Genomic DNA, 27,338 nt, shown 5'->3' on the forward strand with positions numbered 1-27,338 from the left:
TGGTTCATTATGTTCAAATGGACATTAAGGAAAATTTCCAACAATAAAAATGATGAGATAATCCCAGGCAGTGACGGGAGCACTTAATCACAGTGCTTGGGGGAGCAGAGGCAGGTGGATCTTTGTGAGTTCAAAGCCAGCATGGTGAGTTCCAGGAATTGCCAGAGGAGCCATTACACAGAGAAACCGCTCATAAAAACAAAACAGGGAGCTAGAGGAACTGAGGCAAAAAGCTAGGGGAAGCTCCAGTCAAGCTTCATCAACAGCATCCAAAGTCCCACGGTCGGCCCTTTCCCTTCCTCAAGATGGTGGCCCTGGCGACAGTGCGGGCACGCGCGCGAAGCACTCTGGGAGCGGAAGTCGCCTCTCCGGCGGTCATCAAACCGGAAGGGGAGGCACTGGGGCCTGGTAGGAGCGGCCTGTGTAGCTGCGGTTGCCGGTGTTTGTGGGTCGCAGGGAGCGGGGCCGGCGGGCGGGCTGTGTCGCGATGCCGGAGCTGGCAGTGCAGAAGGTGGTGGTCCACCCCCTGGTGCTGCTCAGTGTGGTGGATCATTTCAACCGGTGAGCGGGCGGCGCGTGGCGGCCGCACGGCGCAGGGCTGCTGAGTCACGGGCGCTCCCGGCATAACGCGGCGGCCGGGGACGGGAATGGGGACGCGCGGGTGGGTGGCGGGAGACCCTGGCGGCTCCACACCGCGGTGCTCGGAGCCCCCGCCATGGCCGCCACTCCCGGGCCTGGCCCGCCTGTTGAGTGACCGGAATCTGGACCCTGCTACCCGCCCTCAGCCGCGCCTTTCACCAGGGCGGCTCGGTGTAACAGGACGGCGCCTCAGTCTCTCGTGTCCGTGCCTGGGAAAACTGTCACCGAAATTCTGGTCTCGGCGCCCCCTATGAATGACTCTATAGACGGGCATTGGTTGTAACCACCCGGTATTAAGCGGGAAGTCTGGTTGGATGGTACCTTAAAAACGTGGATAAGGTGCCGGGTTTTTTTTCCTAAAAAAACGAGGCCGGTCCAGATTGGGTCGTCCTACCGTGCCCCTGGTTAGTTAGCTCCCTGCCACTTCCACCCTTCCCCAGCCGTTCAGCCTGCCAGACCTGTTGCACGTGTTTGGAAGTTTTACGAGATAATTAGTTGAATTCACAAATGCGAATATCCGGTAGGGAGCTTGTTGTAAAGTCGTGCTAGTGCCCGGCTGGAGCCAAGCTTTGTGCAGCTAACTCAACCAGAGCCCAAAACACCCTCGAGACGGAGCGTTTTGATTCCGGGTTCAGTTGTATTGCTTGTAGATGCCTGGGATTAACTGGATCTGTGGGCTTTCTACAGTAGATGCAGTTTTACTCCCTTGGGATGCTAAGGGCCCTTATGGTTGAGGACAGCTTCGGTTTTATTCCGACACTTGGTGAGAGCCTAGGAAGGGCAGACTCTGCTGGTGGCTGTGTCCTGGAACAGCTGGAGGACTCTAAAGACACAAGTGAACTTTTGTAAACTAAAAGGCCCGTGGGTGAAGTTTCCATTGGCCTGTAGAAGCTCACTGTATGAAGTATTTTCAGTGGATTTGGGGGGGGGGGGGGAACACCAGGAATACAGAACCCTGGATTTCATTCTACCCATACCCCAGATTTAGTATTGATTTGCCAGGCTCTGTGTTGAAACACTACAGTTAAACTAACGAGAAGCTCGGGACTTCACGGCGGCTTATGTGTTTCCTTAGCAGAGAATTTAATTATTTCCAAATGTATAACTTGCTAGTGGTTTAAAAATAAAAAAAAAATCTTTACAGAGTGAGATGCTTGTACCTCCTTAGCAGAAAACCACAGGGGAGGTTTGAGACCGAGGTTGACATTGTGAAGTAAAAGCCTCCTTGTTCATCCAGCCTTTCTCCCCATGTGCTTAGTCACCAGCTTCTTGCTGGCCTCTGCCTAATAGAGCAGAGAGAGAGGCTGCAAAGTGGCACATTGGGGCTTCTGAGTGGGATCCACCTGGACCACTAGCCCTTCCAGAGGATGAAGTACATATCTGGAGCGGGTTGGCACAGCACAGAGCTTTGAGAGAACTGGCTGTGCCATAAAACTGGTGCTGCTCTAGCGACCTCATCCCTGAGATTTCAGTGTAGAGAAGACAGTTTAAAGGAAAACTGGGAAAGAAAAAGGAAAATATGAATTTTCTCCAAGCAAGCTTCTGCCCTCTTTAGAAAGTAACCTTCCAGTGTGTTAGGATAGTTTCCATATCTTTCCTTATCGGGAACTGATCTGTTACATTTGTTTATGGACTTAGTTCCCACATAAACTAAATTGTATCTGTGCTGTTGAAACTCGCCACTGAGTAGCTAACTGTTGGGGTTGAGTGTCTGCCAGCCTCTAAAACCTGACCACCTGTTTTTCTCATTCAGAATTGGCAAGGTTGGAAACCAGAAGCGAGTCGTTGGTGTGCTTTTGGGGTCATGGCAAAAGAAAGTACTTGATGTCTCCAACAGTTTTGCAGGTAAAGTTTTGCATGGTTGGGATGTGGTTTACTTATGGAAAATGTGCATTTTTTGCTACAGTCTGAAAAGCCTATTTCAGAATTGCTGTTGGAGCCGAATGGCTACACACTAGACCAGGAAGCGAGTATTTTTAACTCGCAGTGTCCATTGCAGCTGCTGGTCTCTTGAAGTGCAAGAACTGCTCCCGATTGTGTGAACATAGAAGTGTGGTTGCATCTCAGAACAAGCCTTCGGGATAGCCTGTCGGCTCTGACTCTAAATATTTGAACACTGGCTGTGATAGAGCAAGGAGGAAAGAAAGATTTGTGTGGGGGGCTGTTAGCCTTAACGCTCTGTCATGAATCTTTAGCCATGATGCTAATTTATGTTCCGTGTATTGCTGGCAGGATCTGTGGTCTAGAAAAGGACAGTGGGTATTGTCTATAATTGGCCATGCAGGAAATATTAGAAAGAACTGGGCCTTTAGCGAGCCAGAGATTATGTGTCCTTTTTAAAGAGTCTTTAGCATTTTAAGAGTAGCTGGGAATCTGGAGGTTTTGAACGAAGGTGAAGCAGTCCTGCAGTGGACAAGTGAGGGGCTTCACTGTGACTGAGCATCTAGCCCCTAGCAGAAGTCTTTATTTTCTTTTCCCCCTCTCTCTCTTTAGTACCATTCGATGAAGATGACAAAGATGATTCTGTCTGGTTTTTAGACCATGATTATTTGGAAAACATGTATGGAATGTTTAAGAAGGTCAATGGTAAGTCTGAGTTTCTAACTGCTTGTGTGCTGTGGTGTGTGTCTGTGTTTAAACCTGGTGTCTGTCTGTCTTTATTGTAAAGAATCTGTTCACTTAGCTGGACTAAGTGAAAATACTAGTGGTGGGTAATAAAGAAATGAGGTAGGATGGATAAGATACAGTAGCAGTGTAAGGCCCTGTAGACCCTCTGGGCTGGAGGCAGGCTGGTCCTCGGTCTACATGCCCCTTGCATGTAGTGGCAGAGTACATTGTTTCATGTTACCCCTTCACACAGCTGCCGCCTGTGTGATGGGAATGTGATGTTGTTCCCGTTTGTTCATACATTGTTCTATGATTGATATTGATGTATGGTCACTTCACATGGGATACATTGTATCTACATCACATGCTGCTTATTTTCTGAGAGATTTCATAAATGTATCAAGATTCATTTTTGTACTGGTGTTCTTGTTATTTTGAGCCAATTGCACAGATCTTGGTGAAATAATTAAAACTTACTAAGTTTTTGCTTCTCAGCCAGAGAACGAATAGTTGGGTGGTACCACACAGGCCCCAAACTGCACAAGAATGACATCGCCATCAATGAACTCATGAAAAGATACTGCCCCAACTCTGTAAGTACACTGCTCCCATGATCCTTTGCCAGCTGCTCAAGGGCATCATGCGAAGAACCTGGGTAGCAAACATTCATCATTGCTTCTCCATAGCTTTCAGTAGAGTGTGTTTCTGAGTAATTTGTTGTAAGTAGTGTATTTAGCAAGTAAAGCACCTGCTGGGTGCCATGTATATAACTGACTTAATCATCTCAGTAACTATATGTTGTCTTTATAAATGAGAATGTTAAAGTTAGGAATGGTTAGTGGGGCCAGCAAGGTGACTTGGTGAGTAAAGGCCCTTGTCATCAAACCTGACAAGTTCTTTCTCCTGGACCCACACTGGGGAATTGTTCTCCCTCCCTCCCTCCTCCCTCTTTCCCTCCCTCTCTCGCTCTTGTAAAATGTGATGAGTTTAGTGGGGCAGAGTTTGAAACTTGGGTTCTTGTGACTTGATGGATCGTGTGAAATGCCAGCTTATTTCTTGTTGAACATTCTGGCTTGTGTCTAACTGATCCAAGTGACAAGAGGGAAGGCTGAAGTTGTGCCTTGTCAGGAGGAAGGTTTGCTAATTTGAGTTTTTGCCAGGTGCTGGTCATTATTGACGTGAAGCCGAAGGACCTGGGACTTCCCACCGAAGCTTACATTTCAGTGGAAGAGGTTCATGACGTAAGTCTCCGGGCTGGAGATTGGTTAGCAAGTTCTTGGATAGCTTTTTTTAGGTTTGTTGTTCATGTTCAACTCAACAAATCTTATCTCTGTGATGAAAAGGAAGTGTTGGTTCCTGCTACCAGACTAGCCTTGAGTTTTGAATCATCAGATTGTAGAAATAGAAAAGGACCAAGAGACCTGTAATCCTTTTTCACTAAAGACACTGAAGCCCCGAGTAGTCAGATGAAACCCAGAGACCTTCACAGCAAAGGAGAGGTCAGGCCCAAGAGCGAGGTCCTGATTTAGTACAGTGTACAGGTTCCTTTTGAAGATTTCAATCCCTTCAGACAGGTCCTAGGTTTTCAAATATAGTACAAAGAGCTGTCAAGTGCCAGACCTGTGATCTTCTGACACTTGGGTTGCAGTCAGTAGAGCAGTGAGCAGTAGCCAGCCCTTCTCTGCCCTTAGGAAAGCTGGTTGTGAGCTCGTGGGGAGAGCTTGATAAAACAGGGTTGGGGAGTGAGCACAAAGTATTTGTAGTAGGCTCTCCAAGGAGCCCAATCTTCACAGTCAAGAGGGATTCGGGTTGTAATATTTCTCTTACTATACAGATTTAGAATTTGAAAAAGGTTGTTCTAGGGTGGCTCCCTCCTAAGCCTAGTCCTGTTTTTTGCTTTTGTTTTGTAGCTCCATGGAACTTAAATCCAAATGTATTGTTTGGTTGCAGTAAAGCTTTATCCCTGGTCTTGACCCAGTTGTCATGATGTCCTAAAAGACTGGAAGGCTTCGGCCATCTTAGTGTCCAAAGGCTAGAGTACCTTTGGGGGCCTCTCACACAATCCTGCATAACATGAGAGCCAGCTTCACTTCCAGCAGGTTCAGTGTGTGATATGACTTAAAGGCTTGTCCAGGGCCTGTGACCTACTGTGCACAAGCTGGTAGAGCCCTCATGGGAGCACAGCCTCTGCTGGCAGTCGGGCTAAAAAGTGTCCTCAAGTTCCACCACCATGGAGTCACTTGATGGTCAGGAGAACCAATCGCCTACCTGGCCCCACCCCCACCCCCTTTGGATGCTTCCCTTCTAACCACTAGTCACTGGTTATATCACATTTGGGTCATTTGGTTCAGGGGATGGTACATGTTTAGGTTAAATTTGTTGGCATGAATATACATGTATATTCATGTACATCGAGTGCAGTATTTTCCACTCTAGAAATAACTAAATTCTTAACTCGAGTCTTCTGAGCACTGATCCCCAAGTGTGGGCTTGAGGGAATACAATTTTCCTTGACAAGACAAATTTCTGTAGAGAACAGTTTATGGCAACATGATGCGAACAGGCTAGCAGCAGTGTCCCAGCAAAACGTGCCAGTTGGCTTGTTGAAAATAAATAACAAAAGTTAAGCTTCTTCTCACAGGACGGAACGCCAACATCAAAAACTTTTGAGCATGTGACCAGTGAAATTGGGGCAGAGGAAGCTGAGGAAGTTGGAGTGGAACACTTGTTGAGGTGAGCCGGTGGGGACTGGAGAAGTGACCCAGTGAAGAGCACTTGCTGCTCTTGCAGGAGCACCCATGACAGCTCACAACTACCTGTGACTCCAGCACCAAGGAATCTCACGCCCTCTTCTCACCTCAAAGAGCACTAGGGACGTACGTGGTGCACATATAGATAAGCTGGCGTGCACACCAGGAACAAAAGTAATTAAAAAAAATCAGTCTGGGCGTGGTAGTGTACAGTTTTAATTCTAGCACTAGAGGCAGAAGCAGGTGGATCTCTGAATTTAGGGCAGGGGGTGGAGGGAATGGAGATCGTGTACAGTGCCAGAGTTAGCTGCCTAGTGAGCCATTTGTAGAGGGATCTATCTGTTAGGAGTTCACCTCAGGGTCAGTTTAGCCACTATGCTTCTCTTGTAAATGAGTCACAGCCCCTTTCTGAGCCTTTGGTTTCTTTCTGGCTTTTTTTTTTTTCTGGCTTTTTAAAATGGGGTCTCACTGTAGCCCAGGTCAGTCAGAGTCGCCATCCTTCTGCCTCATCCTGCAGGGTACTGGGATTAAAGGCGTAAGCTGCCACTTCCAGCTCTTTGATTTCTTACAAATCAATGTGGTTGAACAAGTTCAACTCTGAAGTGTCTTGGCTGAGGTTACATGGCTGTGACAGGACACACACACACGTGTAAACACAGGCCTCATCCTGCCTGTGTGATCAGTGTGTTTCTGCAGAGAATCTTCATCCTGGGATGGGATTTGTGTGAGAGCGTACTTGAAAGATTTCGTGTTCACCTACACTTAAGTTCTTCCAGGCTTTGAAAATGGCCACTGACTGTAAGCTGCTCAACGTTATAGCAAAACAGATGGGGAATGTCATCCTTTCTCAACCAGGGGCGCCAAATCAGAGAACTAGGCAAGGTTACCTGTGAGGGCTGGAGCCCTGTGTGGTCATTGGTTAGGAGCACTGACTGTTGTTGCTGAGAACCTGAGTTTGATTCCCAGCATCCAGGTCAGATAGCTCACAACTGCTTCTAACTCCAAGGAAATCTGATGCCCTCTTCTGGCCTCTGAGAGCATTGCATGCACACATATATACACAAAGTTAAAAATAAAATTTTCTGAAGACCCAGGTGACCAGAAAGTTGTTGCTGATCTGAACTGTTGTCCTTACATTTGTGAATGTGTGATCTGATACACTTTCTGCATTTTTGGTTGTTCCAGAGACATTAAGGACACTACAGTGGGAACTCTCTCCCAGCGAATCACAAACCAGGTCCATGGTTTGAAGGGACTGAACTCCAAGCTCCTGGACATCAGGAGCTACCTGGAGAAAGTGGCCAGTGGCAAGCTGCCCATCAACCACCAGATCATCTACCAGCTGCAGGACGTCTTCAACCTGCTGCCGGACGCCAGCCTGCAGGAGTTCGTCAAGGCCTTCTACCTGAAGACCAATGACCAGATGGTGGTGGTGTACTTGGCCTCACTGATCCGCTCTGTGGTCGCCCTGCACAACCTCATCAACAACAAGATCGCCAACCGGGATGCAGAGAAGAAGGAGGGACAGGAAAAGGAAGAGAGCAAGAAGGAGAGGAAGGATGAGAAAGAGAAGGAGAAGGGCGATGGAAAGAAAGAAGAGAAAAAGGAGAAAAAGTAAATCATGTAGCTTTTTTTTATTTGTAAAGAGTAAAATCTTATAAACTAACTTGGTGTGCCACTAGAGGGTTCTTTTTCCCATTCGGTGCTTGTTAAAAAGCTGTCCTGACAAGCCCTCTGCCTGTGGCATTCTGTGGAGATGAGTGGACAGAAGGACTGATCTCAGCCCTACACTGCAGCTTCAGCTGCACGTATTGGGGGTGTGCTGGGAGAACAGCATAATCTTTGGCACCCTTCATTCTGTTATCCTTAAAACCAGGACTGAGTGTGTTTTCGTCTTAGAAGATCCATGGGATCTGTTGGCGGTAATTGGTGAAACCGCTAAATGGTACTCTATGCTACCAAACACTTGAGCTCTGACCCTTCTGAACTCTTTAGCCACACCACATTTTGGACCTGTAACTCTAGCATTGTTAGGGCTTGAGGTCCAGGTCCATGTATTGTTTACCTTCAAAGATACAATTAAATGGCTTGGTTTTTAAGTCTGTGTTCTAGTGGTTTGTGTTGCTCTGGGCAGCAGGTTAATGGGAGGATTCGCTGAGAATGGAACACTACGAAATGAACTGGGTGTTCCCAGTGAAGGCACACGGTAAGGAATTTGGCACAGGACAGTCACACGGCTGTCAGTTCATCCTGTGTTTTGAGACGAGATCTCACTGTGTAGCCCTGGCTGTCCTCCCAAGCACTGGGATTAAAGGCGTGCATCACCATGCCTGCCCTACTAATTCCTTGAACACCCACAGCATTCTTGAGAATTCTCAAGTCTACCACTTGAGCTAACATGTTCACAAGCTCTAGAATACTATAATGAAAAGTAAGCTAACGATGAAATGAATGGGGTTAAGATCGGAAGCATAGACCTGCGCAAAGACCAATCAGTGCAAACGCTGACGGTAAAACGTAAAGAGCTATAGGTGAAACCTGTGTTAGGTCACTGACGTTCATTAAGATTCTGAGATACGAAGGTCAAATGACAGTTTCATCTAGTCTAGAATTGAGGTGTTTGCCACATCTAACTGGATAAAAGAAATGTGGAATACGGAATTTAAATTTGATGAGGAGGAGCTCCCAAGGCCCTTCCCTCCCCTCCCTCCTTGTTGCTGGGTTGTTTGTCCTCAGTAAGGTAGCTGCTGTTACACTGCTGTAAGAAAACCCCAGATCACGGAACTGGAGATGGATGAGGTTGCCATTTTTTAGAGCATGCTGATGAGAAGAGACTAGACAGTTAAACTTTTTCTCCAAGGAATGGGGGAAAAAAACAGGTTGCCATGGTCCTGAAACTTGGGGTAGGAGGAACATGGAGAGTCATCTACAGGGTGGGTCCTTCATGTAGAAGTCAAGGTCTGCGTGCGTACCTGAACTGAGGCCACGCAGACTGGGCTTCAGAGCCTTCTCAGTGCCGAAGTGTTAAGCTCACCCCATTTAATAAACTGGGTATTTGTTGAATAAGAGCAGTACTGGCTGGACTTCTCTGTTTAATAGTGTGACCCACATGTGGGCACTCGGACTGTTTGTTCCCTAGCGGGGCCTTCAGTCTCTGAGGGAAGGTAGACTAGTGCTGTGTCTCAGTGGTCTTTGCCTACAGCAGTGAACCCTGCGCTCAGTCTCCAGCACTGAGAGAATATAACAGGAGGCAGGGACAGAGAGATGCTGTGAGATCAAGGCCAGCCTGGTCTACACAGCAGGTTCCACAACAGCCAGGGTTTTGAAAAAGCCAAGAAGAGCAAGAACAGCTTGTAACTTGAGTATATTTTCTAAGGCCAAATTACTATCCCGTAGATAGTCAGCCTAGAAGGCTTTGATAAAGTCGCCTATACAAGTGACCATGGATTTGACTGCCAACCCATGAGCCAGGCTTAAAACGAAGATTTGTGCTTATACAACCTGGCAGTCTCAAGATTCCTAAATAAATTGTTCTTTGGGGCCGGTGCAGAAATGTGGTCCCAGGGCGGGCTCTCTCCCACACACAGGCACGTTAGCCTCCCTTCAGTTCCCCAGCAGTGTCGCAGTCAGACCTGCGCTGACAGCACTATTCCTCCCTGGTTTTCTGTTTGAGAGTATCTGAAAAAGTCTTGTGATGGTGGTCTGAATAAAATGTCCCCCGTAAGTCTAGTGCATCTGGACTGGGAAGATTTAGGAGGTATGACCTTGTTGGAGGAATTATGTCACTGGGTGACTCTGAGGCTTCAAAGCCAATTGTGTTCCCAGTGCGGTCACATCGTGTTAGTTAGCTCAGCTCCCTGCTGTGGCTCAAGACGCCCTCAGCCACTTCAGTCTGCCTGTCTGCCACCTGCTGTCCCTGCCAGATGGACCCTAACCTCCCAAGCCATAAGCCCAAATAAACTTCTAAAACCGTAGTGTTCTCAACCACAGCAATAGAGCGGTAACGGAAGTTTTTCACGAGAAAAGTCCCTCATAGATGCAGAGCTTCGAACGCTTGGTGGTGCAGGGGATGCACAGGCCTTGCTGGTGGAAGTGTGTCCCTGGGGGCAGGATCTGAGTGTCCATATCCTTGCCCTACTTCAGTTCCCATGCCACAGGAATGTGCCCGTTGCCCTGCCTCACTGCCGTGATGGGCTCTTATCCCTCCGGAATCATAAGCACAAATTTCCATAATGAAAGTTGCCTTTGGTCATGGAGTCTTGACGTAGCAACAGAGAGTGACTGAAAAGATCTATCCTTGAGTTTCTCCTTAGTGATAACATGGAAGTTGTCAGAATTGAAAGGGTGCAGAGCCAACCAATTAATGTCCTTCAGTTTAGCTTAGATTATCAGTCACTAAAAGGACAAAGAGGGTTCATTGTTGAGGGGCTTCCTAAATTTCCAATGTGCTAGATGCACATTGTCTTTCTTTTTTTATTTTGTTTTGTTTTATTTTTGTTTTGTTTTGTTTTTTTGTTTTTTTGTTTTCAAGATAGGGTTTCTCTGTAGCTTTGAAGCCTGTCCTGGAACTAGCTCTTGTAGACCAGGCTGGTCTCAAACTCACAGAGATCCGCCTGCCTCTCCACCACCCCACACACATTGTCTTTCAAGGAGAAATTGGAGACTGGGCTTTACTCCCATTCCTAGAAGCCCCTTCAATTGAGAGTCCAACCACACACAACATGTCTCTTCAAATAAATGATGCTGACCTTGATAAAAGTAAAACACAGCAACCCACGGGGGTTCTGGGCAGTCATTCCGCCCATCTGCCTGCGAAAACCAAGACTGAATCAGGAACTGCTTGTCAGACTTCACCGCGAGAAAATAATACTTAGTCGGACTTTTTCCAGAAAATAGGAAGGACTTATCTGACTTATGATGCCAATATTCTCTGTGGGGTAAAATCTCAGTACCTAAGCATACCCATCTCCTTACTTCTCAGCATAATGGTAGCCCCGACACTCTCACAAATCAAAGCTGGAGTTGGACAGCGGCTAGCCTTCTCTAAATCCAAGCATGTTGTTAAAAACAAAATCAGGCCTCGAGAGATGGCTCAGAGGTTAAGAGCACTGACTGCTCTTCCAGAGGTCCTGAGTTCAATTCTCAGCAACCACATGGTGACTCACAACCATCCATAATGAGATCTGGTGCCCTCTTCTGACCTGCAGGCATACATGCAGGCAGAACACTGTATACATAATAAATAAATCTTTAAAAAAAAAATTCGGAGTTTCTGTTTCATATCAGGAGCCCCCTGGTGTGGGACAAAAAGAAAATAAAAATCTAGGGACTGAGGTTATCAAAACTCTGCTTCCAAAAATTCTACTTCTCCCCATACCTATTTTTGTCTCTATGGTACTTTTCTTTAAATATATTTCTATCGAGATTCAAACTTTACATATTGATATAAATAATGTTTAAGTTTTCCACAGTGAACAATATATTTTCCTCCAGTATTTTCTGAAGTCTCCAGAAAGAAGGTGGGGCCCCACAACAATGATTCCACCTGGATCCTATGATACCATTGAGCTGATCACACCACTCAAGGGTCAGTTTTGGGCTACAAACTGCTCAAGATGATTCCAACTTGGCTAGCCGAGATGGTGCACCTACTTACAACATTCTGGCCAGAACTTCGAATAAGAACTTTAAAAAAAAAAAAAAGGCATATCAACTACTCAGAGACCATCTACAATTGTACCAGACAATAATCTTGAGACTTAATCATCATTTTAGTTTTCACAGGATCCCATAGAAATAACAGCGGCCCCATGACAGCTAAAAGTAATTCTAAAAAGACAATGTCCCCTCTCCCAACAAATTTGTCCTCAGAGTTAGGGACAACTGTCATCTGTTAGGGCTTGGTTATAAGTTGTATAGGGTTGGGGGTGGAAATGAAGTAGGCTCGGGGATCTCTTTTGGAAAAGGAAAAAAAAAAAAAAGGCCTTGTCTTCACAAGTGTCTACTTGTGAACTATTAGTTATAGTTTACATTGGTATAGATTCTTGCATATTGACACATATGTAAAATTATCCTTGTATTCCTGTCTAAGATAATTTGTATATTGATAGAAATTCAAATTATATTTGTGATATTGAGTACCCTCCTACTTCTGTTTATAATGTGTACACATATGCAAAGTTATTTTGTCATATTGTATGCACGCATGTTTCTACCTCTGCTTAATGTATTTTGTATATTTATGCAATTTTAGGATCTATTGATCATATTGCACTTTACATTTCTACCGCTGATCAAGATACTTAAATATGTTGTTTACATTTTGAGGTCATTGTCCTGATTTGCTTCACATATGTTTAAAGATAGTTTAATTTTATAACGTGAAACCTTAGTCTTTAAGCTATAAAGGTATTAAAAATTACAAGTTAATAGTCACCCATGTTTGTCACACTTATAGTTAGGCAGCCGCTGTGGAAACCAGGGTGTCTTAGAGCCCAGATAAAAGAGAGTTTTTCTTTATTCCTCTTTGGAGGCAATCTGTTCTTAGACACAAGGTGGCGCCATTGTCTGCTAACCCCTTTCAGCGAGCGACGTTCTTGATTGCTAGTTTTAGATAAACGAGAAATTCCTCTGAAGTCATTTCTTGCCGCTTCTGTTTAGAGCTGCAACCATCCAGGAAAGATTTCAGAAACACCCTAGAACGTGCCTGAGTGCTAAGACTGGGTGAAGCTGGCACAGGGCCCTGTACTCTGCCCACGCTACTTAACTGCCTGTATAGAAATCTACTCGTACCGGGCCCATGTTGATCTCCCTGCAGTTTTTCTTAGCACACAGTTCTCCCAGCTGGGTGCGAGGTCTGGATTTGCTGTCGTTTCTACTCATTTCCCTGATGGAAACATCCCAGGGCAGACTCCAGCCGAACCACAGGAGCCAAGAGATTCGAAGAACTGTGAAGTGTATCCACAAAGACACAGCGAAGTGACCTCGAGTGCACACGTGAATCCTAGCGTGGCGGCCGACTCCTGCCTTCCCAGCACCTGGGAGGTAGAGCGAGGCCGGCGGATCAGGAGCTCAAGGCCCACCTGGCTACGTGAGATTCTGCCTCAACAACCCATGGTGTTTCACGACAGCGATAGGAACCCTAAGACAAGTACCGTCTAGGCCCAGTGCCTGTGGTGCTGAGGGCCAAACCCAGGGTCATATGCGTGCTCAACAGGTGTTCCACTTACGGAGCTACATCTCTGCCCGTCGGCTCCACGCTAGCTCCGTTATCCAAAGACGGAAACAAACACGTCAGAATTAGCCACGGCAACCTTTTTAAACAGCTGTCTTAGATTTGCTTCCATTATGTGTGTCTGCGGGTATGGTACAGGAGCGCAGTGCCCCAGGGTCCTCTTTATGTGAAGTATGAGGGAGGGCAGAGGTGCTATCACTTTATGTTGTCTTTGTTTTTAAGATTTATTTTATCATTTTATGTATATGTCTATCTGTGCTGGGGTACGGGTGCCTGCGGAGGCCAGCAGAGGGCGCTGGATCACTTGGAGCTAGGGGTGAGCGCCATTGGAAGAGATGTATTCACTTTTTTTTTTAATTTTATTTATTCTATGTATCTTGATCCTATTCATTTCATAGTCCCTTTGAATCTGCCCTCCGCCCCTGAAAACACCCCAAATAAAACAAAATTTAAGAGAAAAAGAATAAAAGAAAAATAAATAAAAAGGGGAAAACTTAAGAATGTCGTTGTGGAAGCTGCAGCGTGACCCCGTGAGTCGCACCACGCACCCCTTTGTCCAGATAGCTTGACTTGCAAGTGTTCACTGCAGAGAGTCGTTGGTCTGGTTTGAGGTTTCTGGTCTCTACTACCTACCGAAGCTGGGCACTTCTGGAGATATCCAACTCCTGGATATCCCATCGCTGCCCTGTGTTTGCGGAGATCCTGTAGCTTAGGGTTGGTCCACCAGATGTGAAATGGGGACACCTCTCCCATGCTTACAACTAAGCTTCGGGGCTGCCTCACCCACACCTGCCACTCTTCTGACCACGGGGCCAGCTCTCCCACCTGCCCCAGACTTTGACGGGCTTGGGTGAGGAGGGCAACTCTCCCCTGCCCATGCCACCATACGACAGATGGGTAATGGGGACAGTTTTCTCATGCTCACAATTTCAGGGCTGGCTCACCCACACTTGCGCTAACAAGGTTGGCTCTATCGTGCTTCCCTGGTGAGGCATATGGCCTACTCTCCCAAGTGTTGCAGCTTGTGGGGGTCAGGTAGTTTTCCCACTCTTAGGACCACAGAGCCAACTCTCCCATCTGCCTTAGGCATTGATGGGTGGAAGTGAGGACATCATCCTCTGCCTATGTGGCCACAAGACAGATGAGAGGCGGAGAGAGGAGGGTTGGATAGGGCTGGTGGGCAGGGAGAAACAGCTGGTCAGTGCATAGATGAAATAAGCCAGTCTGGGGCAGCACATAGATGAATGGAAATGGGTGAATTTAAGTTTTTTTTTTTTTTAAAGCTAGTTAGAAACAAGCCTAAACTAAGGCTGAGCATTCATAAGTAATAATGTCTCCATGTCATGATGGTGGGCTGGAGGTCCAAGACAGTCTGCTACAATGGTCTCTCATTAGAGTGGAACCCGCCAACAAGGTTAGACCGGATGGCCAGCAAGCCCCAGGGATCTGCCTGTCTCTGTCTCCCCAGCTTTGGGATCACAAACACCGTCCCTCCACTCCAAGTTCTGCTCCAGGAAGTGGCCAGTCCACACCAGCATTCCCTGCACCGTGTATTGTCCCACTCCCGCTGACCACTCTCAGTCCGCTACCCACAGAGCCGGGAGGGCCAGATCGCTACCCGGAATCCTCCTGGGTTCTCTTTGCCCTCAGTGGTTAAGACCGGGATATTTTCTTTTTCTTTTTTTTTTTTTTTTTTTTTTTCGAGACAGGGTTTCTCTGTGGTTTTGGAGCCTGACCAGGCTGGTCTCGAACTCACAGAGATCCGCCTGCCTCTGCCTCCCGGATGCTGGGATTAAAGGCGTGCGCCACCACCGCCCGGCTCAAGACCGGGACATTTTCTACCCCGTGTTTACAGGAAGAGGAGCTCAGCTTAACTTTCTCCAGAATGCTTATACATCTGCGTAAACAATACTGCCATCTTGAGCTTCTCAAGCCCCCAAAGCTAGAAATCACCCTGGATTCCGTTCTTTCCTTCACACGCCGTTTCCAGCTCACTAGCAACATCAATCGTGTTGATCTCACCTCCCAAGGCAGCACGTCTGTCCATTTTATGGAGTGTATCAGCGTCAGAGCCTGACCAACAACCACGACCTGTCTCTGGCAGCAAAGCCACCCAGCTACTCTAGTGCTTTCCTCCAGCTGTTGACGCTCCAGCTTCCGCACTCCACGTTTTGCGACGGATACTCAGGTGCACCACTCCTGTGTCTGGGGCTCCGGTGTCGTCCCATCTTTCCTCCCCCTCCCCCCCGCACACAACGCCCCCCACCGACACGTATTTTCCTTAGAATTAAATCCCACCTCCTCATTAGAATGGAGCCCGTGATGGCTATTCTTGATTGCCAATTTGACTACATCTGGAATTAACTAAGATCCAGATACGGAGGGAGGGCACATCTGTGAGGGATTTCTGCTCAATCTGGATCTTGAGGTGGGGAGTCCCCCCTTTAATCTGGGCCACCGCTGTCTGCTGGAAGCCTAGATAAGGATGTCAAAAAAAAAAAAAAAAAAAGGAAGCTTTTGCTCTTTGTCCGCTGGCACTCACCCGGCTAGCGAGTCTGCACTGGCATTAGACCTTCTTCAGGATACCAGCGTCTACTGAGACCAGCCGAGACATCTGGCCTCATGGGCGGAGCAGCTACTGGATTCTTGGACTTTGTGCTCATAGCCAGCCGTTGTTGGACTAGCTGGACCCGGAACTCATTCTAACAAATCCCTTTTCTATACAGACACCCATTCTCTGGGTTCTGTTACTCTAGAGAACTCTCATACAGACCCTGTGTATCTAATACAGAGAGAGACGCTTTCCTTAAGTTCCAGTCTGCAGATGGACCGGCCCCTGGCATCGCCCCAGCTCCCCCACTTGTCTAGGTTTTTCTAAAGCTCTGCTCCCTGCCTTGTCTAAAGCAACATGGCTTTGGTTCCTCCTCTTCTCCACTCTCCTCCCTTCGAGTCAGCTTCAAGATTTACAACCTACATGTTCTGTTTTCATTTTAAACTCAAGCTTCTGCTTCTGTCTTTTTTTTTCTACCCTTCAAGTTAGGGTTCTTCTGTGTGACAGCCCTACCTGTCTTGGAACTCACTCTGTAGACCAGGCTGACTTTGAACTCACAGAGATCCGCCTGCCTCTGCCTCCCGAGTGCTGGGGTTCAAGGGGTACGCCTTAATGTCCTTAGTGTCCATTCTTTTTTTTTAAATTTTATTTATATTAAAAAATAAAATACTCTTTTTCTCCCATTTCCCTCTCCCTCCTCCCACCCTTCTCCCCCTCCCCCCACTCCTCTCCCCCTCCCTCTCTTAGTGTCCATTCTTAAAATCTTTTATTAACGAAACCGAGAACCTCAAAAGAGGGCGCTGACCTCCCAGGTATTATAAGATGGCTTCGCTGGGACTCCCAGCAGCACGTTAGCTCCCTTAGTTCTTTAATCTGCAGAGGAAAACGCCTGTCCCTGTGCCCTGGCCAGCATTACTTTCAGCGCAGGAAGAGGTGACAGTTTGCGCCACTTCATGCATAGGACATTTGTCACCCGTTTCTCATTTTAGTTAATGGGAAGCAATGGCAGGCAGGTGGTAAACAGCTACCACTCCACAGAGGCGAAATGACCTCCTCCAGGAAGGAGGGAGTTCTTCACCCACCTCCGGCCTGGGCCCAGATACGCACAGGCAGCCCCCGGAGCAGGAACTGTGCCCCCAAGTCACCCTCAGAGGGAGTCCAGGGCTGCAATGGCCACTCTTGGGGCTAATTCACTGCTGTAATAATACTGTTTTCCTGGTTCCACACCCTGGAATTACACAGGAAATGAACCCAAAATTGTCCTGGAGAGACTGGGTTGACCCTTGCCAACTGGGTTTGGCTGGAGGCCCAGACGAGTCCAGATGGCATTTGAGGCCACCTGCAGTCTCAGGCTAGGCCGAGCTCCTGGAGAAGGGTGCCAGGTGAGGACTGGGTGCAAGGACAGGGGTGACACGATTGTGGCCCCTGCTCCCCCCAGAATATGATGATGGCCTTTCTGCATGGAGAACAGGCTAACAAGACGCTGGCTTCCTGCTTTGCTTATGTGTTTTTTTCTTTGACCGAGACAAGGTCTCACTATGTAACCCTGGCTGGTCTCAAACTCAGAGATCCTCTTGCCTCCGCCTCCTGAGTGCTGGGATTACAGGCCTGTCCTGTCATGCCCAACATCATGTTTTCTCCACACCGTGACCCTCATATTTACTAAGAACAGCCACACCTGGGTACCAGGCAATATAAGCAAAGGTAATCTAAGCACATTTGATCCTACAGCAAGGGTAGGTCATCTACAGCTGGGTAACAAGTTCCCCTATGATTTCGCTGCTCAAAACAACGCACCGTTCCCACCTCCCACGTGGTGTAGTGAGTCAGCAGTCCCAGGCATGGCTTACCTGGAGCCTTGGCTCAGGGCTGGTCACAGGGTGCAATCCAGCTGTTCCCTGGGCTGATGGCATCTGACAGCTCAAGGGAGCAAGGGGCCAGTTATTGTACTAGCCATTAGGAGGACTCAAGGCCTCATGGCCTACTGGACATTCTTTCTCTTTTGCTAGCTGGTTTGAAACACGAATAACAAAAACTCGGGTCAGAAATTGGGGCTCAACCTGAAGATCCAAAAAAACAAAACAGCCAGCCACTGGCTCTTACCTCAGTCTTGCTCTGAAATGGCGATCCTGCCTCCTGGAATCTCAGAAGGAGACTGTGTCTGAGAGCTGTCCCCCCCCCCCCCCCCCCCCCCCCCCCCCCCCCCCCCCCCCCCCCCGTTTTATATTCCTCTCCAGGACTGGGATTAAAGGCACGCACCTAGTTTCTATGGCAACTAGTGTGACTACTGGGATTAAAGGTGTGTGTCATTATGGCTAGTGGGATTAAAGGTGTGTGTTACCATAACCTGGTCTGTAAGGCTAACCAGGGGGACTGTTTTGCCCTCAGATCTTCAGGCAAGCTTTATTTACTAAAATACATCGGAAATGCGACTACACTAATTGATAGGAGTCCGCCCCCCCCCACCCCGCCCATCCCTTGCCACGAGGGCTTCTCCAACCAGGGAGTGTACATGTTGGAAACCTAAAACAGTAAGGAGAGTCAGCTGGCGACCAGGCCACAGGTGTCTGCCATCAGACAGGACATCTATCCCGTTATGGTTGCCATGGTCTGTTGGCTGGAAAGAGGTGCAAAACTCGTCCACACTCAAGGAAAGAGTCACTCAACAAAGCTGCAAGCATCAGTAGGAGAGCGTCGAGGACCACCTAAGAAGTCCACCCACCTCAGGGGTGTATCAGCAGGGGCAGGGGATACGAGGGGGTTACGCAATGACTTAGGTTTTCTACCGTGATTAAAATACCATGACGAAAAGCAACTTGAAGAAGGGTTTCTTGCAGCTCAGTCTCAGGTAACACTCTATCACTGAGGGAAATCAGAACAGGAACCACAGAAACCTGAAGGTCAGAACTGAACGGAGGCCACGGAGAGACACCGCTTACTGACTTTACACGGGCTCAGGTCCACAGGTGGAGAAGTCGTAGTCACTGTGCCCTCCCCAGCCCTGTTTGGTTTTGAGACAAGTGCTCATCTAACCTCGGCTAACTCCAAACTTGCTCTGTAGCTGAGGCTGGCTTTGAATTCCTTCTTTACGGCATTCACCTCGAAAGTGCTGGAATTATGAGCACATCCTGCCAGGTGGGACAGATCTATATTTTGTTACCTTTTAATTTGTTGTGTGTGGGGGGGACGGGCATGCCATGGCCCAGGTATGAAGGTCAGAGGACAACTTGTAGGAACTTATCTTCTCTTTTACACCATGGGGTTCTGGGAAATCAAACTCAAGTCTTTATCCACTGAGCTATCTCACCAGGCCCATTTCGCCTTTTTGATACAGAGTCTCAAGTATCCCAGCCTGGTCTTGAACTTACTATAGAGCCAAGACTGACCTTGAGCTTCTGATTTTCCCCCCTCCTCTGGCTTATTGGGGCTGGGGTCTGAACTCTGGGCTTTGTGAATATCAGGCAAACACAGTATCAACTAAGTTACATCCTCAACTCATCTGAATATCTTCTTTGTAGAAACAAGGACCAATCATGCTAAGTGACCCAAGCCAATCGCAAACAGAAAACCACTGAGATTCCATTTGTGTGACATAGAACTGTAGACACAAAGTAAAATGGTGATGACCAGGAGCTCGGGGGAAGGGGGAAATTGGATACAAATTTTGGAATTTTTTGATTAGTTTTGGGATTTTTCTTGTTACTTGTTCATAACTGTAACCCCAGCAGTTAAACTGAGGGGCGGCGACAGGCAGGTCCCGGAAGTTTGCTGGCCAACCAGCTCAGCCAAAACAGCTTCTGGCTTCATGGCAGACCCTGTGTCAAAGCAGTAACCATGGGGCGTTACAGAGAAAGACACCTGCTCTGGCCTCGGCTTGTGCACATACAGGCCTTTGCACCCCCAGTCAAGTGCACGCCCTCCCTACACACAGAGAGTTAAAGCCGAGAGAAGTCAACCTGGGACTTTCAAAAGGGCACAGTTAATTCACACTTCCCTTCTCTGGGGGTAAACACAATAAAGCCATATGAAACAGAAGAAAACAGCCTGCTTTAAAACCTAGACCACAGATTCTTTGGGTCAGATGCCACCACGTGCAAAGCGGTAAGCAAGACTGAAATGGGTGGGGGGGGAACCGGAAGCATTTTAGGTCTGAGCTGCTACATATTATAAATAATGGCAATTAAGATCTGAAAAGAAAAAAGGGGAGACAGGAAAAGGAAACCGGACACCGTGGCCCGTGCCTGACATGGGTATATGCAGGGAACAGTAAAGAAACTGCCGACATGACCTCTCCACTCCAGAATATCCAAAAGCACCCGGAAAAGCCCAGAGAAGAGAGAAAGGAAAGCAGACTGGACACGGCCAGGGCCAGAGAAACAGGGAAGAAGAGTGGAGACGAGCAAGCGAGAGAGCCCCGGGGAGCAAGAGAGCGTGGGCGGACAAACCACGAGAATTCTGTGTAGGATGAGTTGCCGTGGAGAGGGACAACTTTTGAGGACGGGGAGGCCGTCTCACTGCCATGTCACGAGCTCCTGAGGAATGCTGGCTTTTACCTAACGGGCAGAAATCCTCCTATAGTCCAGATCATCTAGACGTGTGCAGAGCCTGAGACCTAACAAGCGTGAGTTGCTGGAGCGGTGGCAGCAGATCTGAATAGCTCAGGACAGACAGGGACTGGGGATCAGGCGGGGGTGGGGGTGGGGACACCAGAGTGACGGAGGCCTTTTGGTACAGACCCTTTGTATCTTTGAATTTGAACATTTTACATTTTTTTTTAAAAAAGTATAGTTGGCAACGAAGTCTATCCCATTACCTCATTGAGGCAGGACGAACCCCCCTTCCCCCAGTGCCTAGGCTGAGCAGGGTATATCTCCATAGATTGGGCTCCACAGAGTCAGTTCATGTATTAGAGTTTGATCCTGGTCCCCCTGCCAGTGGCCCCATATACTGCCCAAGCCACACCATTGTCATTTGCATAGAACCTAGTTCAGACTTCCCAGGGGAGGCCTTAACCTCTCTGAGGAGTAGGTGGGGGCGGGATGGTGGAAAGGGGGTGTGGGAGGAGAGGAGGGAGGGGAAACTGGGATTGGTATGTAAAAAATAAATTAAAAAATTAAATTAAAAAAAAGTCTAGTTGGGAGTGGCAGTGAGTGTCTGAAATCTTAACGGTCAGGAGAGAGGCAAGAAGATCCCTCTTCTTTTTATTATTTATATATTTATTTTTTGAGACAGGCTTTCTCGGTCCTGAAACTAGCTCTTGTAGACTAGGCTGGCCTTGAACTCACAGAGGTCTGCCTACCTCTGCCTCCGGAGTGATGGGATTAAAGGTCTCTGTTACCATCATCCAGCAAGATCACTATTTTAAGACAGTTTGTGTTCCTTAGTAATGAACTCAAATGTAACAAAACCCACAAGACACAACAATCGGGCTTTCCGAACTGTCTCCTGCTGGGCCTGCCCAGGGTCATTTGATGAAGCTGTGTAGACACTGCCAAGTTGCTGGAGACATCCACAGCTCACTTCAGGAAGGCAATGGGTACATTATAGAACAATGGTATGAAAGTCACATGGCAGAGAAGAAATGAAATACAGTGACCAACATGCTAAGTGCCCCAACACCTCATTAATGAAACAACAGCTATGCAATCCCATTTCCAGTATATTTAAAAATCACACATACCTACGGGGCTGGTCTGAAAGGTTTCATATGCTCAAGCCACGCCCAGTGAGACAGACCACTTCCTGTTGCCCACAAGTCAAGATGTAGGTCACTCCGCTACTTCTCCAGCACCAAGTCTGCCTGCATGTCACACCATGACGATGGACTAAACCTCTGAAAATGTAGGTTACCCCTATTTAATGTTTTTCTTTTGTAAGAGTTGTGGTCATGGTGTCTCTTCACAGCAACAGAAACCCTAACTAAGACATCTATAAGTTGCATATGGACACAAACTTGTCTGGAAGGACCACTGTCCGCTGAGTGGCAGTTATGCCTGGAGACATGTAGGTGAGTCCCCACTGTGGCAGGTCATACTAAAACTTATTAAAGTTTACTAAAGTGCCCAGCACTGCAGAGGCAGATACAGGCAGACTGCTGTTGAGTTTGGGACCAGCCTGGGCTATACAGAGTTCCCAAGCCAGCAAGGGGTACGACAGAGTGAGATCCTGTCTCAAAAAAAAAAAAAAAAAAAAAAAAAAAAAAAAAAAACCCTTACTATGAAACTTATGTATACCATGTGAATGTTCCCCAATAATTTATAATCAAAGTATAGTGTTTCCCCCATCAAGTGGAAAAACGCCTTTGGAAGGGCATAGACCTGGGTTTTGCATGCTTAGCAAGCACAAAGTTTTCAAGCTCTCGCACCCCCCCCCCCACAAGTAAAATGAGGAAGTGAACTAGCCATTACACTTTAAGGAGCCAGCCTCCACCTCCTCTCATCAGTGTGATTAGAATGTGACAGTCACTAGCTGGGCTGTGGTGGCACACGCCTTTAATTCTGGCATTTGGGAGGAACAGGCAAGCAGATCTCTGAGTCTGAGGCCAGCCTGGTCTACAGAGCAAGTTCTAGGACAGCCAGTGCTACACAAAGAGATCATGTCTCAAAAAACCAAACCAAACCAAAGAACGTGCAGTCATTTCAATGTCCACTCATCAGGTGGTGGTCTAGCCCACACTTGTTTGGCTTTTAGGAAAAGTCTTGTGATATGGGAGTATTCATGTTTTGCCTGCGTGTATTAATGTGTGGCATTTGTGCCTGGTGCCTGTGGGAGTCAGAAGAGGGTGACAGATCCCTTGGCACTTGAGTTACAGGCGATGTGAGCCACCGTGTGGATGCTGAGAACTGAATCTGGGTCCACTGTGGGGCAATAAAGACCACCGAGTCATCTCTCTACCCACTTCGGCTCTTTTGGAGGCAGGGGCAGTCTAGGTAGTCTAGCGTCAAACGTGGAGCAATCCTTCTGCCTCAGCCTTCCAATTACTAGGATTGCAGGAAATGCACCACTATACCCAGCTCCATCTTGGAAGTTTTACCTGTCAATATAATTGTGTGTTAAACCAAGGTGTGACCCTGACTTCAACATCAAGGAATCCCGTGTCATGGGACTCATGCAACCTGAGCCACTTCTGCTCCAAAAGGAACGATTTTGTTGCTAAGAGAGTAACACTGTGACCAGGGTTGAGGCAAGTGACCTCCGGAGAAGAACTTGCCACCTGTTCCAGAAGTAAGGTTACCTTGGTTACTGGTACCCAACCATCCATCCCAGAAGTAAGGCTACCTTGGTTACTGGTATCTAATCACCCATCCCAGAAGTAAGGTTACCTTGGTTACTGGTACCCAGCCATCCAGCCCAGACGTAAAGCTACTTGGTTACTGGTACCCGAACTCCTCCAAGGCAGCAAGGCTGGGGCATTATCACTCTGCTTTGGCCTGGAGATTCTGGAAGACCCGTGGGGCTGGCAGCCTCTTCCCAGAAGAGTGTGTGTAAACAGCCACACGACACCACCCACGGCTGCTGATTGTTTATTGCACAAGAAACTGGCAATACCAAGGCAGGGGCAGGCATTACAAAACAATCTGTCAACCAACTTGGTGCTAGCTAGCACAGGCCTTTCTGTACACACTTCAGTTACACACACACACACACACACACAGACACGCATGAACACCTGTGAACCTGAGGCTTCCTGACTGACCTTGCTGGCAGCTGGTCCCCCACCCAGTACTGAGCAGCTTCTGTGATGCGCATGGGGAGTATGGCAAGAGACTGCATGGGAAAGGTGAGCAGCGGTAAGCGGAGCCACTCAAATCAGCATGTGCAGTGTGTGTGTGGGGGGTCACGGGCTGTACTGGAGGAAGGATAAAGGCAGAAAGGGCCTGTCCTCGGAAGGCTCCTGTGACTGGTTTGAGAGCATGCCTGGCGTACCCCAGAGCTAGTATGTGCAGGGAGGCTGCATGAGGGAGTGCGCCACTATAACTGCTCTGAAACCCCAGAGAGGCCTGTGGACCTACATGGGAGGCTGTCAAGAGCGCCATAAATCAAACCGGTGTCTTTTCCTCATGTCTGAACAGCACAAACACTCGGCTGGCCGAGATGCGACCCATCCTAAGCCACTGCGAGCTCCAGAAGCCACTGAGAGACAGTACTGCCAACCTGGTCCTAACCGGCCTTGCCTGGTCTAGCAAAGGGATCTTGTCAGTGGAGGATTTGAGGGTGGCAGGGATGCACTGGACTGCAGAGCCAGGCCTCTTGAGCTGGGGAACTGCTAAGCGGGTTCCTGAGGGGAGCAGCTGTTGGGGAAGCTATTGGATCAAGAGGGTTGAGCCCCTCGACGACCCAGAACACCTGGGGCACCAGCTCTTTGACAGAAGGTGATAGCTAGCGGCATACTCAAATAAAACAGAAGGCAACCCTATACATGAATATACTTCAAGTTTATGTCACAAGACAGTCCAGGGAGTCTGTCTCTTCCCACTGACACACAGGTGGTGACGTCTTCAACCCTTTGCTTGCTAGGAAGAGACGGACTGGTAGTACTGAGTGCTTCCTGCTCGGTCCCCTGGGCTGCAGCCCACCGGGCAGTACAGCAAAGACAACTTTGATGCAGAGCTGCTCCTCAGGCCTGTGCTCCTCAGGCTTGCTCCACACAGACTCCAGGAAAGGTCTACGGAAGTGGAGCCTCTTCTGCTGCCAAAGACCCTTGACTTTCTGGATCCAGTCAGCCAAGCCACACAGCCTATCTCTTCACCTACCGTGTGAGGCCCAGCTTCTGGGGCAGCCCTTTGAGGCAGGGCACATTCCCTTATGCACTCACACACACCCAGAATTGGTCCTAGTGGAGGGGACAAAATTGCAGAAGGGCAGCCCTCTGACTTTGCAACAGGTGATGAAGTCAAAGGTGACAGGGGGCTTTATTCCAGACTGCCATCATCAAGTAGGAGAAAGGGGCCACAGGGCCTCTTGGGGTCAGACTCTTCAGTCACCAACATGATCCAAGCACAGATCCATACAGGGCCACTATCCAAAGGGGCCTTCCAAGGGCTGTGCAGCCAATGGCGTCTCAGGCAGGAAGGACTCAGGACTACTTGTGCTGGAGGGTATGGGAGGGACAGCCTTGGCTACTCCTGCCCAAAACCCTCGGTCTCCTCAATGGCATACAGCAGCTTCTCTTTCAGCTGCTCATAGCTCTTGTAGGGCGGGAGGTCCAGGCGGTTGAAGCTGTAAAAGACAGAAGGGTGGCATGCGGAGACCAGGGCTTCAGAGTCCTGCCCCCACCAGTGAGGCTCCCGGCCTGCCGGCTTCCAGCAAACTCACCATGTATGGCTTCGGGGTAGCCAGGTTTCCTTGCCAACTCTGTCAATGCAGAACTTCTGGGGTCCATTGCTCCCTGTCATCCAAGGCAAGGTGTTACTTTATGTCAACACAGATGGCCTTTCCTAAAACAAGACCCTTTCCCTCCCCAAATTCCAGGAAGATGTGTATGACCCGTGTTGTCCTCACCCCCAGTCAAGGACAAAGGAAAAACGCACCAATGAGTTCGGCAAATCCCCCAACAGGCAGACGGCAGGTTCCAGTGACAAACTGCAATAGCCGGATCCTCTTTTCATTGTCCATCTCCTTCACCACCTGCAATTCCAGAAGGCATCAAGGGTGCCGTAAGCCCAGCACTTCAGGCCTCAGCAGGGACATCTCCAGGCCAGGCGGGGCCACACCAGGAAGGGGAGACAGACAGCAATCTGGGACTGTCAAAGATGCTTTCTCTAAGGGTGTTTGTAGAATGTCCCACAAAGGTCCATGAGTCTCAGGGACATCCTGGGCCAGGTATTTCCCCACCCTCTCCCCAAGTCTGCTTTTAAAGACACACTAAGGTTGGGAGTAGCTGTTTGGTGGAAACAGGGTTTCTTTTTGCGGAAATGAACTGTAGTAAAGTTGAATAATGCTGTTGGTTGTACAATACAACGAAGGAGCTAAAACCACTGACTTGAACACCTCAAAATATCTAAGATGATGAATTGCACGCCATGTGAACTACACCTCCACAAAAACTTTACATGCAAATACACACACACATCATATAAGGATACTTGTATATGTCTTTTTCACTGCACACTCTCCTTGTTAAACAGCTGTAAAATCCACATATATAAAGGAACTAAGACATTCAATTCAAGATAATGGGCTCACTGTATTTTCTAGACACGTGTGCCTGCCTTCCTTACCCCATCTGACTGGAGGAGACTACGTAGCCATTGCAGCTGAACTTCCTGGCCGCGGGTCCCCTTGGCTCCCAGCCACTGCTGACTGCTGACAACCTATGTTGTGCAAACTGGCGACAATGTAGCTACAACAACCTCTATCCTGCCAAGAGATAGGTTTATCCTCTACTTCTCCAAGTTGGGAGGGGAGGAATGTGTCAAAGATGAAAGGTCCTTGAGTCTGGGATCATGTCCTTTGGGTAACTGGTAACCATCCCTGACAAGAACCTTATCTCCCGCCCAACAGGGTGACACAGAGCCCAGGACGCACCTGCCAGAACCACTGGATCTGCTTGCTGCTCTTGGTGTAGTGCCGGTAGATGGCGTTCTTCTGCCAGTCGCTCATGTCTATCTCCTGCATGCCGCACAGCATCAGCTGTAGGGAGGGACATGTCAGCAAGCCTGCAGCAAGCCCTCCGCATGGCACTGCTTCATGCCCACATGGTGCTGCCTCCTCCCACCATAACGTGACTCCCAAAATCTGTTAACCTGCTACTTTTTTCAGAAATTTTAATGTCCTTGCTCTCTATGCACAGAGGAAGTTAGGGCTGAGGATCCAGGCAACACTACCCACACTGCTGCCTCTAGCTTCAAGTGTGGGGCTTGGTGGGTGAGTTTCTGTGGGTGTACATCACAGATCTGGGATACCCTAAAAGACCTGAACTCAAGGGCCCACAACTTTTGGCACCCACCTCCAGCTCTTTCTCATCAAAATATCGCAACCACTCTAGAGGGGCCACCTCATTGAAGCCATCCAGGAAGGCTTTGGTCTGCTCTTCCACTCCTCGGGTGAATCGCCAGTCAGTCAGCAGCCTAAAACCAAGGATAAGCTGTTGAAGGAGCCTAGGCTGCCCTGCCTGGTGCACTCTTTAACTGCTGAGCCTCAGACTTAACCTCACAAGTAACAATTCCATGGTTTAATGGAACAGAGCAAACAGCCTAAAGAACCTGAACGGGAAGTCTGTACATGTGCAGTGGGGAGCCAGAGACTGAAATTCACTGGACACCAGAGATCATGTGGGTCAGGAGAGATGGTAACATCTAAACTTTATATTTCTTTAAAAAGTTCCCTGCAGTTGGAAGGCCTCTTGAACACAAAAAGATCAACCCGGAGCTGGTAACCAGAGGCTCCAGGTCCACAGCTCAAGTCATTATGTCACCAACCAAGGCAGACACAGCCAGGATATTTGTGCTGTCTGTGGGCACTATGGGCCCCATAGCGGGGCCGGGTCAAAGATGGTACAAAAACAGGGCAAATGCCCTTTCTCTGTAACGCACCCCTCCCCGGATCTGAGACTCAC

The 27,338-nt window shown here is 48.3% G+C and overlaps 2 protein-coding genes across 4 annotated transcripts in view; one reads left to right on the forward strand and one right to left on the reverse strand.

Annotated features, from left to right (window-relative positions):
- The first annotated feature begins 385 nt into the window (after positions 1-385).
- On the forward strand, positions 386-8,095 carry Psmd7 (proteasome 26S subunit, non-ATPase 7). The gene is made up of 7 exons (XM_050144317.1): positions 386-561; positions 2,393-2,484; positions 3,133-3,225; positions 3,742-3,839; positions 4,407-4,487; positions 5,888-5,979; positions 7,182-8,095. The coding sequence occupies exons 1-7, from the start codon at positions 488-490 to the stop codon at positions 7,612-7,614; spliced, it is 963 nt and encodes a 320-aa protein (XP_050000274.1). The 5' UTR covers positions 386-487; the 3' UTR covers positions 7,615-8,095.
- A 15,179-nt stretch (positions 8,096-23,274) lies between these two features.
- Wwp2 (WW domain containing E3 ubiquitin protein ligase 2) overlaps positions 23,275-27,338 on the reverse strand; it is a 122,085-nt gene continuing 118,021 nt past the window's right edge. For all 3 annotated transcript variants that reach the window (XM_050144080.1, XM_050144081.1, XM_050144082.1), the window contains exons 20-24: positions 26,730-26,850; positions 26,309-26,413; positions 25,312-25,408; positions 25,097-25,169; positions 23,275-25,000 (exon numbers count right to left, since the gene is read on the reverse strand). In XM_050144080.1, the coding sequence (XP_050000037.1) occupies positions 24,901-25,000; positions 25,097-25,169; positions 25,312-25,408; positions 26,309-26,413; positions 26,730-26,850 (496 nt within the window). In that variant the 3' untranslated portion in view covers positions 23,275-24,900. The remainder of the gene's footprint in view (positions 25,001-25,096; positions 25,170-25,311; positions 25,409-26,308; positions 26,414-26,729; positions 26,851-27,338) is intronic.

Source organism: Alexandromys fortis, unplaced genomic scaffold, assembly GCF_014885135.2.
Source record: "Alexandromys fortis isolate MF-2015 unplaced genomic scaffold, M_Fortis_MF-2015_v1.1 scaffold_1, whole genome shotgun sequence".
NCBI lineage: Eukaryota > Metazoa > Chordata > Mammalia > Rodentia > Cricetidae > Alexandromys > Alexandromys fortis.